Source organism: Manis javanica, chromosome 17 (assembly GCF_040802235.1).
Source record: "Manis javanica isolate MJ-LG chromosome 17, MJ_LKY, whole genome shotgun sequence".
Classification (NCBI taxonomy): Eukaryota; Metazoa; Chordata; class Mammalia; order Pholidota; family Manidae; genus Manis; species Manis javanica.
In genome coordinates, this window is record NC_133172.1 from 8348605 (window position 1) to 8362241 (window position 13637).

General features: G+C 44.2%; 1 protein-coding gene across 1 annotated transcript in view; it reads right to left on the reverse strand.

Moving 5' to 3' along the window:
• The window catches only part of ARHGAP35 (Rho GTPase activating protein 35), a 121055-nt gene that overhangs the window by 10047 nt on the left and 97371 nt on the right, over positions 1 to 13637 (reverse strand). The window contains exons 4-5 of the mRNA XM_037005006.2: positions 3849 to 3926; positions 2079 to 2210 (exon numbers count right to left, since the gene is read on the reverse strand). Coding sequence (XP_036860901.1) covers positions 2079 to 2210; positions 3849 to 3926 — 210 coding nt within the window. The remainder of the gene's footprint in view (positions 1 to 2078; positions 2211 to 3848; positions 3927 to 13637) is intronic.

The window sequence follows — 13637 nt, forward strand, 5'->3', positions numbered from 1 at the left end:
ATGTTGCCATGGAAACCCAGACAGGTTGGGAATAGCTACTTTTGGGCTTGTGAACCTTTGTTCCATAATGTCTCTTAAGACCAACTTTGGCACTGCCCGGTCAGTGTCTCTGGCTCAGTTAAACCCACCCCTCTCTTCACACAACTGGTTTGGCCGTGAGAGGTGCCATGTCAGCGGATACACCCCACCCTCAGCCAGGTTCAGGACAGCGGAGCCCCATCTGCCCAGCTTAGGGCACAGGAAACACACAATAGGAATAGGAAGCAGAAAACCTCCGCCCTTTTCCAGGCTGCAGTAGCAGCAAGAAGCTCCCTTCCTCAGCGGTGGAAGCCAGGGAAGCCACTACGGGAGGGCAGCGGATCCCTATCAGCGACACCTCCCTCTCCTGTCCTCCACCCCGCTCACCAAACAAAAAGATGCCAGGTCAGCAGTTCCCACAGAAACAATGGGATTTTGCTGGGTGCCAGGACTCTACAAGCCTCTAGATGGCGCCAAGTCAAGCCAAATGCTGACTTTCAGCACGCTGGGTCCCAGCCCAGACTGCTTCCTAACTTCTGTAGAGACAAGCCTAGGTGCAAAGAAAATTGGCTCTAGATGGATATGCCCTATGTAGTTCACATCTGGGCCAGCCTGCTGGCGAAGTGATTGCTGGGAGGAGCTCCATCTTTGGAGAGCAGGACCAGAGCAGAAACTTGTATCTATTCCCACGCCCCCAGACTCAACTGGAGAAATCCTGACCCCTCTTGAGAAGGTCAGGTAACCCTATGGATGTCCCAGAGCTACATGCCTCTTTCTCATCCCAGGTCGGCTCAGATAATATTAGGAGCAATGAATGATTTCAATCCTCCAGGGCCGTGTGGATAAAATAAGGCAAAGGCTGCACCCAGTCTGTGGAGACAAACATCCCAGGAAATGTACTGTGGAAAGCTGACTCTGGGGACCCTTGCAGTCCTGGCAGTCGGATTCTGATGGGCACTCCCACAGTTCAGAACTGGGCTTCTGTCAGCACCTTTACTTCCTGAAGCCACTCAGTCCATGACCCAGGGCTTAAAAGCCTGATTTGTGGTCTCCCCCAAATTCTAGCCCACACTACCAGTCTTCTGAGTAAACTGTGCTTGCTTGTAACGCCCTCTTTTGAGATGGGCAGGGATGAGGTGAGTATAATGTTCTGTGTTCTGAGGAACACGGCTCTTTCCTCTTCCCCACCCCCTTGGTCGCTGGCAAAGACACTCCCTTCCGCAGCTTCATGGCAACAGCTGCTTCTTGGGGGTCCAGGCCCACCAAAGGTGCAACACAGGAAGGCTGTCTTTGGCTAAGAAATGTGATAAATGCACGAGGGGAACCTCCAAATAAAGGGAAATGCCTCCTCAGAGAGGCAGGATAGGGCGGACACAGCTGTCAGGGCAGGAAGGATGGCATGCAAAGGCTACCATTAACCATATAACCAGACGTGATGACTTGCTGCGGCCCCAGGCCATCATCTGGTCTGGGTGACTGGAGCTGTCTCTTTCCCCCAGAGGCTGGCTTCCTGAGAGGTGGTCTGTCCCCAGATCACATGTTAACTTTCTTACATGAGAGAGGGGAGAAGGGAGGGGGGAATGAGAAAGAGGGGGAAAGGAAACACCTACCACTTAACAGGTCTGTTACAGCCTTGCCTCGAGACCTTGCTTCTCGTTTCAAAATAGCACAGACAATAATATAGGAAACTAAGAGTTGGGGAAGGTTATGCTGGCCATGCTTACACTGTGAACAAGCTAAGGAGTAGGGATTCAACCCAGGTTTGACACCAAAACCAGGTTCTTAACTCACGGAGTTTTGGGGGAACCTGCAACCATCTTGATATAACCCTCCAGGAAGCATGATGCAGGGGCCTAAATTACAAGTCCCTTCGGTGTTATCTTGTTAGTTCTCTTTCCTTACATCCTTTGGCTCTCTGCTCCAAAACCAAGAGTGTCCAGTCGCCGAGGGCAGGACCTGTTCTGCTGCTGCTGTGTCCCCTTCCCTCAGCCCGCCCAACACAGGGGCAGCCTGGGGTGCTGCCAGGGGCCCACGAGCCAGGCGGGGCTGCCAGTACTCACTGTGCGCCTCCACCAGATCAATCTGCATGTTGTACGGGACCAGGGGGTCTGGCAGTTCTGAGAAAAAGCTCTTCATGGCTCCAGCCACGGTGTTCACTGTGAAGTCCTTCTCTGCCAAGTCTAGGTTGTGGTCTGAAAGGAGTTGGGAGAGTGAGGTCAGACCAAAATAAACTGGGCAGAAGCAAAAGGAAAACTCAGTGCTTGGAGGAAGTCAGAGAAACTTCGTGGGCCTGGGGATGCTGCGGAGGGCTCGCCTGGAGCCTGAGCAGGACTCAGGAGTCATGGATTGGATAGGCAGTGGCACCCCTGGGTGCTGCTAGCAAAGTTCTGAGGTCTGCAGACGGAAGTGACACCCAACTCCTCTTCCTAAGGTCACTTTCTGAGTAAAGGAGCCGCACACCCTCATTCCGGGCCACCCACCTTACCTTCCCCCTCCTTTGTTTGGCTCAGATGCGCCCCGGCCTTCCCCTCACAGCGGTCCCCTCTGAGAAAACAGGAGGAGGCTTTCCGAAAATGCAGCTCGCTTTCCATGGGCGGTTGCAAAAACATTGCTAACAATCTTGACTGTTGCCTCCAGTCAAGTGACCCTCCCTTATGCTGGCAGGGGGCAAATGAACTCATTTTTCTGCTTTTGGCCCCTCCCAGCTTATGACACCACTGACCTCTCTCTAATTTTTCTTTACATAATTTATTGCATTCCTGATTTGTAAGATATCACCAACTGACAGACATTAGCTGTTCGCATTTTGGGGATATAAACTGTGATCCAGATTCTTGCGCACACACAGCGCATACCAAGTGTGGGCTACACCACATTTTGACTTCATGCTTCCTATCCTGCAGGATTAAAAAGGATAACAGGCATTGCCTTTTCTCATGTGACACCTCTTCCCACTGCCGGCGGTGCTGGAGTGCCACGGACCTCTGGATGTGTGGGCAGGCATCTGCTCCCAGCCACACACTGGGCGGCTACTCTGACCTGGCCTCCTCAGCCCAGCCACATGCAGAGTTGGGCCCCACTGCGGTCCTCAGCTTACCTTCCTCTCTGGTCAGTGACACCTGAGAACTTTCATTGCTTTGGCTCACTGGCTTCTGGCACCAGTGGTGTGACTTCTCACCCCACAGTGTGCTCAGTTTTAAGAGCTACAGGTTGGCTGCTGGGTATGGTGACATAGATTTGGTCATTTCAGCTCTAGGCCTCAGAGCTGACCTAGCTTAGGAGATGGGAGTCCCTGCCTAGGGCCAGTCTAACTCATATGAGTTCAGCTTTGGGAGTCTGGGTACCGAGGCTCAGCTAATCACAAAATGTTCCCTCACTGGTTCTCCTGTGCAGGGCCTTTTGAGGAGGACAGTCATGTTGAGGGTACTCCATAAGGTACTCACAGTCAAGGCCCATGACTGCAGTCTCAACCGAACTTTTAAATCCTATGCCCAAAATTATTCCTGCGGGGCCCAGTCCAAAGCAAGCCAGGCCCTTCAGTGTTGAATGAGGCCCATGCCAGGGCGACCGGGAACTGTTTGTAGATGGAGCGGTGTGGGACCACTGTTCTCCTCTCCTCTGTGGCAGTGGGACGATGGAGGCGAAGCTAACCACGACCAAATGCTCTTTTTCTGTCACCAAGCCAGTACTTCTTGGCTTTGGGGCTGTGTGTGGCAGGATCACCCCAAGGGCCGAACTGCAGCTCCCTCGGGGGCTCCACAGCAGCTCAGCTGTCGCGTCTGCCTTAACTGGCTCCAGCCTCCAGTGCTCCGCCGGGCTGTGGGCCTTACCTTGGTCAAACTGTCTCTGCAGACTCTCCATCTCTGACTTGTTACCGCTGACCCGGTAGATGCCTTCAGTGCTCAATCCTGAGGTGAAACAAGCAGGTGTCTTAGGAGCAGGAAGTGGAGAGCAGAAAACGGGGACTGGACTCCAGGAAAGAAGGGAGAGTGCGGAGGCACCCACCACGAGCAGGAATAGGCCTAAGTGCGTGTGACTTTCCCAGATGCTTAAACCCACTTTCCCCCAGTTTTGTCACTTAAAAATTTAAAAGTATGTGTTTACTGTAAAAATTGTAACAACATAGAAGTACATCAACCAAAGATAACTTCTGTCTACACTTTGATGTACACTCTTGGATTTAATTTTTTAAACAAAAATGGAGATAATACTACGTTTTAACCCACCCTTTTCACTTAACTGGTATGTTGGAAACTTATTCTAATCATCAGATATTCCTTACTTTCTTACAACATGATTTTAAAGACATCAAAGCACACAACTTTAAAAATAGCCCTACTGTTAATCACTTTCGTTCTTCCAAGTTTTCACTGCTGGAAATAATCCACAATTATGTTTTTTATGCTTTTATTTGATAGCTATTAAGTTTAACAGATTCTTGGCAGTGTTATTTCTTACTTTGTTAATTTCCTATGCATGTTCTTATTCATTTTCCTATAGAAATGATTTTTCTCATTTTGTACTTCAAAGAGATCATTGAATATTAGGGAAACAATTACATTAATGCTATATATGTTTACTTTTTTGTTACCTGTCTTCTAATTTTGTGTATTGAATTTGTTGAAGTAAATAATTTAGAAATTTTAGGTTTTCAAGACCAGTTTCTTTATGATGTCTTTCTTTGGTTTCTGTGCTTAGAACAGATTTTCCTATTCCTAGATCAGAAATTCTGTTTCATCCTTCTTGTTTTATAATTTTTTTTAATGTTTAACTTTTGATTCCTCTGGAACTTATTGGTATAGTGTTAGGTAAGAAAAAAAAACAATACTAGAGAAATAAATTGTACAAAGAAAACAAAAAGGCTCACAAACACATGGAGGCTTCACAACATGCTCCTAAATAATCAATGGATCAATGACCAAATTAAAACAGAGATCAAGCAATATATGGAAACAAATGAAAACAATAGCACAACGCCCCAACTTCTGTGGGACGCAGCGAAGGCAGTTCTAAGAGGAAAGTATATAGCAATCCAGGCCTATTTAAAGAAGGAAGAACAATCCCAAATGAGTAGTCTAAATTCACAATTATTGAAACTGGAAAAAGAAGAACAAATGAAGCCCAAAGTCTGCAGAAGGAGGGATATAATAAAGATCAAAGAAGAAATAAATAAAACTGAGAAGAATAAAACAATAGAAAAAATTAATGAAACCAAGAGTTGGTTCTTTGAGAAACAGATAAATCCCTAGCCAGACTTATTAAGAAAAAGAGAGAATCTACACACATCAACAGAATCAGAAATGAGAAAGGAAAAATCACAACAGACATCACAGAAATACAAAGAATTATTAGAGAACTTTATGAAAATCTGTACGCTAACAAACTGGATAACCTAGAAGAAATGGACAACTTTCTAGAAAAACACACCCTTCCAAGACCGGCCCAGGAAGAAACAGAAAATCTAAACAGACCAATTACCATCAATGAAATTGAATTAGTAATCAAAAAACTACCCAAGAACAAAACTGGTCCAGATGGATTCACTGCTGCATTTTAGCTGACATTTAGAGAAGATGTAATACCCATTCTCCTTAAAGTTTTCCAAAAAATAGAAGAAGAGGGAATACTTCCAAACTCATTCTATGAAACCAGCATCACTCTAATATGAAAACCGGGCAAAGACACCACAAAAAAAGAAAACTACAGACCAATATCCCTGATGAACATAGATGCAAAAATACTCAACAGAATATTAGCAAAACAAACTCAAAAATACATCAAGAGGATCATACACTATGATTAAGCAGGATTCATCTCAGGGATGCAAGGATGGTACAACATTTGAACATCCATCAATATCATCCACCACAACAAAAAGAAGGACAAAAACCACACAATCATTTCCACAGATCCTGCAAAAGCATTTGACAAAATTCAACACCCATTCATGATAAAAACTTTCAACAAAATGGGTGTAGAGGGCAAGTACCTCAGCATAATAAAGGCCATATATGACAAACCCAAAGCCAACATCATATATAACAGCGAGAAGCTGAAAGCTTTTCCTCTAAGATCGGGAACAAGACAAGGATAAGGATGCCTACTCTCCCGCTTTTATTCAACATAGTACTGGAGGTCCTCGTCACAGCAATCAGACAACACAAAGATATAAAAGGCATCCAGATTGGTAAGGAAGAAGTCAAACTGTCACTGTTTGCAGATGACATGATATTGTACATAAAAAACCCTAAAGAATCCACTCTGAAACTACTAGAACTAATATCTGAATTCAGCGAAGTTGTGGGATACAAAATTAATACAAAGAAATCTGTTGCATTCCTATACACTAATGATGAACTATCAGAAACAGAAATCAGGAAAACAATTCCATTCACAACTGCATCAAAAAGAATAAAATACCTAGGAATAAACCTAACCAAGGAAGTGAAAGACCTATATCCTGAAAACTACAAGAAACTCTTAAGAGAAATTAAAGAGGACACTAATAAATGGAAATTCATCCCATGCTCTTGGCTAGGAAGAATTAATATTTTCAAAATGGCCATCCTGCCTAAAGCAATCTACAGATTCAATGCAATCTCTATCAAAATACCAACAGCATTCTTCAACAAACTGGAACAAATAGTTCTAAAATTCATATGGAACTACAAAAGACCCTGAAATAGCCAAAGCAATCCTGAGAAGGAAGAAAAAAGCAGGGGGGATCTTGCTTCCCAACTTCAAGCTCTATTACAAAGCCACAGTAATCAAGACAATTTGGTACTGGCACAAGAACAGACTCATAGACCAGTGGAACAGAGTCCAGATATTAACCCAAGCATATATGGTCAATTAATATACAATAAAGGAGCCATGGACATACAATGGGGAAATGACAGCCTCTTCAACAGCTGGTGCTGGCAAAACTGGACAGCTACATGAAAGAGAATGAAAGTGGATTACTGTCTAATTCCACACACAAAAGTAAACTAAAAATGGAACAAAGACCTGAATGTAAGTCATGAAACTATAAAACTCTTAGAAGAAAACATAGGCAAAACTCTCTTGAATATAAGCATGAAAACATCTTCATAAACATATTTCCACAGGCAAGGGAAACACGCAAAAATGAACAAGTGTGACTATACTAAACTAAAAAGCTTCTGTACAGCAAAGGACACCATCAGCAGAACAAAAAGGCATCCTACAGTATGGGAGAATATACTCGTAAATGACATATCCGACAAGGGGTTAACATCCAAAATATATGAAGAACTCATACACCTCAACACCCAAAAAGCAAATAACCCGATTAAAAAGTGGGCAGAGGATATGAACAGACACTTCTCCAAAGAAGAAATTCAGATGGCCAACAGGCACATGAAAAGATGTTCCACATTGCTAATTATCAGGGAAATGCAAATAAAAACCACAATGAGGTATCACCTCACACCAGTTAGGATGGCTAACATAGAAAAGACTAGAAACAACAAATGCTGGTGAGGTGCAGAGAAAGGGGAACCCTCCTATACTGCTGGTGGGAATGTAATTAGTTCAACCATTGTGGAAAGTAGTATGGAGGTTCCTCAAAAGACTCAAAATAGAAATACCATTTGACCCAGGAATTCCACTCTTAGGAATTTACCCTAAGAATGTAGGAGCCCAGTTTGAAAAAGACAGATGCACCCCTATGTTTATCGCAGCACTATTTACAGTAGCCAAGTAATGGAAGCAACCTAAGTGTCCATCAGTAGATGAATGGATAAAGAAGATGTGGTCCATATACACAATGGAATATTATTCAGCCATAAGAAGAAAACAAATCCTACCAGTTGCAACAACATGGATGGAGTTAGAGGGTATTATGCTCAGTGAAATAAGCCAGGCAAAGAAAGATAAGTATCAAATGATTTCACTCATCTGTGGAGTATAAGAATAAAGAAAAAACTGAAGGAACAAAACAGCAGCAGACCCACAGAACCCAAGAACGGACTAACAGTTACCAAAGGGAAAGTGACTGGGGAGAATGGTTGGGAAGGGAAGGATAAGGGGAAATAGGGGCATTATGATTAGCACACATAATGTGGGCGGGGGGTGCACAGGGAAGGCTGTATAGCACAGAGAAGACAAGTAGTGATTCTATAGCATCTTACTACACTGATGGACAGTGACTGTAATGGGGTATGTGGGGGGGACTTAATAATGGGAGGAATCTAGTAACCACGAGGTTGCTCATGTAACTATATTAATGATACCAAAAAAACACACAACTAGAGTTCAATGAATATAGAAGAATATAAAGTCATTAAGTGAGACTGAGTCCCTCCCACCCTTCACTCCCCACCCGTTGACACAGGGAAGCATGGTTCAGCTTGGAGAGGATTCCAGGCACTGTCTACTGACTCCACTCTCCCTCTCGTCCACTGCTGTACCCCTAAGATCACAGGTATAAAGAACAGTAAAGTCACTGTGAAAACCAAGATGGGGATTCATGGCCAGCCCAGCATGTCCCTTCTGCAGAGTGGTTTCGGGCAACTCTGGCTAGCTGAAGAGGCACTAAGGAAGCCCCCTGGGGCCACCATGCAACACCAGAAGGCATCACTGGCAGCAGCGAGGACCAGGCCCTGAAGCCAATTGCAGGCTCCAGAGAGTCAAGTGTCTCAACCCCAGTTGTCACTGTAATTGCTGCCTCTGGAGAGAGAAACGCAGCTGACCTGTTTCTGGGGCCCCACATTGGTGGCAGGTGAACTCTGAAGAACAATGAAGCAAAAAGTCATCAATTCCCTGGCTTAAAAGAAGCTGTTAACTGCACAAAGGCCTTTCACCCCAGAGAAAGGGGGTTAATGGGCCAGTCCCAAGGACACCCTTCGATGCGAAACCAAGCTATGAAGGAGCTGCCATCACTGCAGGCGGCACAAGAAGTGGGGACAGTTTCCAAGCCTGAGGTCTCTAATGCACCCTGGTTCAGTGGTGACTTTCCCATTGACTTCCCTTTTGGAGTTAACACTTCCTGAGGGGTCACTATGCTGTGCACTGAGCTAGGTGCTTTCTCACATCCATCCACCACTCACTTACTATTAAATGAATGATGCCATCAAATCCTCAACCCCTAGAACCTGCAGGCCCATAGTAGTAGTTCCCTAATGGTGGGAGCTACTGGATGGAGGAGAATACAAGTAAGAAAAGTGAGGCTCAGAAAGGTGAAGTCCTTGCCCCAAATCACACAGCTGATAAGAGGCAGAGGGGGTTAAGTCTGCGGCCTTGGCCATTCTGCCTCCACAATGTTCCAGGAGATACTTGCCATTCATTCACCAGACTGGGGTCTAGACCAGTCTTCCTCCTCAGAAGAAACACCACAAAAAGCTCAGCATTTTGGGTAGCTTTTGAGATAGCATCTATTGTTGTTAGCCCCCAAAGGCCAAAGGTCAGCGATGGACCCTGTTCACCATCCACAATTAGTAATTTTACAACGATCTCTTTTCTCAGTGGCTTTTCTCAACTACTCTCAGACAAATTTCATCTTTCTACCTATTTCACATCTCACATAACTTGTTACATGTGTACACAGGAAATCATCCACATTTGGCAAGCTCTGGGTATGCATCTGCCCCTGGGTATGCCTTTGGCCCCTAGGCTGAAAAAAAAAAACTATTTTCTATGTACTCTTCCCTTTACCTGAATTATTAGCACCGTCCAGTACAAAGAAAACAATGGTACAAATAGCAGGAGCTTAAAAAGTTCTCAGCGATGCAGCAAAGCCCGCAGCTCCTGGGTCCCACGTGGAGGGCACTTTGAGCTGCAGGAGATCCTGACAGCCTCAGGCCACTCATCATCTTCTGGCAACACTGACCTTCAGCTCAGACAGAGGAGTCCTCTGTATTGTCTCCTAATGACCCCCCACCCTGGCATCACAAGACAGAAAACAAACCGCAAATTAGCTATCTGGAAATTATCAGAGGTGTGGGCCCGCTGAAACATCACTAGATGGATGATCACCAAAATGGAAGCATTTGAAAGTGCAAGGCCAGCTCCACAGCACCAATTAATCATCAACTTAGTACTTCCTGTAATCTGGACACATGTTTACTTTACAAAATCCTATTTTAAAACAGCAATTCTGCCACTGCCCTACACAACACCATGGCATAATTTAGGAAAGGTATTATTTGCTTGGCAAGTACAATTTTTCACAACTACTAATTAGACATCAATTAAATACAAACAAAAACCTTAGAGCAAACTGCAAACACCAGAAAGGCTGCTAGTGAAATAGAAGGTCAGCAACACAGGTGAGAACCAGGATGCCTGCTAGAGCATGGGCAGCTTGCCAAGTGAGCCCAAGGCCACAGCAGGGAAAGGGCTGGGGTGCCAGAGCAGCCTACACACAGACACACACACACACACATGCTGGATCCTGAGCGGTATGCACCCTGGGAGGCCCACAGAAACACTGCAGTGGTGACTCTGGCTCTGCCTACTAGCAGAAAGCTAAGTCCTTACAAATAGTACCCCTACAATGTCTACTTCATGCCCACAAGTCCATCTGAGAAAACTTTAACCTTAAACTCGGAGACATCTCCACATACCAGAAATCTCCAAAGACCCACAACAAAAGCAGAGTCTTGGCTATAGGTCATTTTCTTTCTTTCCTTCATTTTCTCTCTCTTTCTTTTTTAAAAAGCCCTATTGGTTTCAAATATCTTCCATGTTTAAATTAATCTTTGAGAATAGAACAAGAGAAAGTTCAGAACGGCCAAGGTCACTCTCTTCAAATATCTGAACTGCTATGTAGATCAGTGTTGTTCCAAAGACTAGAGAACAGAGCTATGACTAAGAATGGAAATTACAGGAAGGCAAATATTCTCTCAATATACAGAACAGCTCTCAATAGCTATAGCTGTCAATCATTGGAATGGGCCGGAGCTTTTGAACTTCCACCTCACCAGACAGCCACCTGTCTGGGATGCTGTTTAAAAAAGACTAATATGCAGTCTAGTAGGACAGCCAATAACAATAACAATAAACAATTTATTGACTGCTTACTATGTGTGAGGCACATAACGCTAAGTGCTTACCATGAATTTTTACATTAGTTCTCACAATGGTGCCTTCCAACAGGTTATCACTAATCCCATTTTACAGATTTGAATGTAGATGCCAGGAGAGAAAGTAACACACCCAAGGTCAGAGAGCTAGTGCTTTGCGATCTGAACCCCCATCTGGTTCTATAGCTTGCATTCTTTTAGTACTAGGTTCTAAATCACTAGTTCTCAAAATTGAACATATATCAGAATCACTGGAGGCTTGTGATAACACAGGTTCCAGGGCTCCACTAGCTGATTCTATTAGTTTGGAGTGGGGCCCAAGAACCTGCATTTCCAACACATTCCAAAGTGATGCTGCTGGTCTCGGAGCCACACTTTTTCAAGAACTGCCACTTTAGAATATGATGCAGGCCTCTAAGGTCTGAGTCCTGAATTCCATGATTCAGTAAAATTGGGGGACAGAATGGAAAATGGATACCAGATACTTTAAGAATAAAGCAGTTCCAGAAAGCATTAGAATTGCTGCTTTTTGCATGTAAGTATGTCCTTATGAATTACTTAAACTTCTAACCATGGCCATGTCTGACTTTCATAAAAACATTAAAAAACAGTAAACAGAAAAGCGAAGAGAAATGGCGTTACTCTTTCTTTTCAATAAATCTGTATTGAGCACACACAGGCAGGTAAGTTCCTTTACACAGCCTTTCAGACATGGTCTTCCTTAAAACTATTCTGGTGACATAAGAAGGCTAGATGGCCCAGCAATGTCAGCTAGGAGGCGTTCCCCAGGGCTAAGAACTGGCACATTTCACCCAACTCCCACTCAGAGCCTAGTGCTGACCCCAGCCCCTGAGGACACCTGGCGCACTAGAGGCACTAGGAAGATGAATGGTGGCCCCTAGGAGCTTGAAAACTGAGGGAGAGAATTGCTTCCTGCCCTGCTATTATTCTGTTTTTCTGAAATGTCCAAGCAAGTTTTTATTCCTGGATCCTAAGCACCACTTCACAACACCAGTGTTTGTGGCCAGAAGTTTTTCCTCAGTTAGCCCAGGGCAGGCTGCACCACTGCCCATTCACACCAGGACTCAGTTCCTCCTAACTTTCCTTTCTAGCAATGAATCAATACTGCTTCCAAGACAAACTCTGACTTGTTTATTTTTACTTTCTATATTTAGATATAAAAACTCAGTACTTTAATCCAAAATATATAAAGAGCTCATGCACCTCAACAAACAAAAAGCAAATAATCCAATTAAAAAATGGACAGAGGAGCTGAACAGGCACTTCTCTAAAGAAGAAATTCAGATGGCCAACAGACACATGAAAAGATGCTCCACATCACTAGTCAAAAGAGAAATGCAAATTAAAACCACAATGAGATATCACCTCACACCAGTAAGGATCGCCACCATCCAGAAGACTAACAACAAATGTTGGCAAGGTTGTGGAGAAGGGGAACCCTCCTACACTGCTGGTGGGAATGTAAATTAGTTCAACCATTGTGGAAAGCAGTATGGAGGTTCCTCAAAAAGCTCAAAATAGAAATACCATTTGACCCAGGAATTCCACTTCTAGGAATTTACCCTAAGAATACAGCGGCCCAGTATGAAAAAGACAGATGCACCCCTATGTTTATCGCAGCACTATTTACAGTAGCCAAGTAATGGAAGCAACCTAAGTGTCCATCAGCAGATGAATGGATAAAGAAGATGTGGTACATATACACAATGGAATATTAGTCAGCCATAAGAAGAAAACAAATCCTACCATTTGAACATGGATGGAGCTAGAGGGTATTATATTCAGTGAAATAAGCCAGGCAGAGAAAGACAAGTACCAAATGATTTCACTCATATGTGGAGTATAAGAACAAAGAAAAAACTGAAGGAACACAGAACCCAAGAATGGACTAACAGTTACCAAAGGGAAAGGGACTGGGGAGGATGGGTGGGATGGGAGGGATAAGGAGGGGTGGGAAGAAAGGGGGCATTACGATTAGCGTGTATAATGTGAGGGGGGCACGGGGAGGGCTGTGCAGCACAGAGAAGACAAGTAGTGACTCTACAGCATCTTATTACTCTGATGGACAGTGACTGTAATGGGGTTTGTGGGGGGGACTTGGTGAAGGAGGAAGCCTAGTAAACAATGTTCCTCATGTAACTGTAGATTAATGGTACAAAAAAAAAGTTTTATCATAAAAATAAAGCAGCTCACTAAAAACAAAACCACTCAGCACTTTAGTCCTTTAAAAAACATTTAATTGGTGCTGCCAGGAATCTACAATGCCTGACACCAGACAGGTCTTAACAACTTTTGTCAATTTTTCTGGAGGCTGAAATGCATCTAATTAACCAGTCTCCTCTTCCACGCATGGAAAAGGTAAGTCTCAGGCAGGCTAGCTTTCAAGGCCGTAGAGTGCTTGGGAACTCAGGGAGAGCAGGAAACTCCGTCAAGAATAAAATTCCAATTGTCTTGAAGAAGACTGACCTCCGGAGAAGAGCAAGAAGTCCTCTTTTTGGGTCAAATGCCAATAGGTAATATGTATAGTCTGTCTCCTTTTGAGGGTCACAAGCA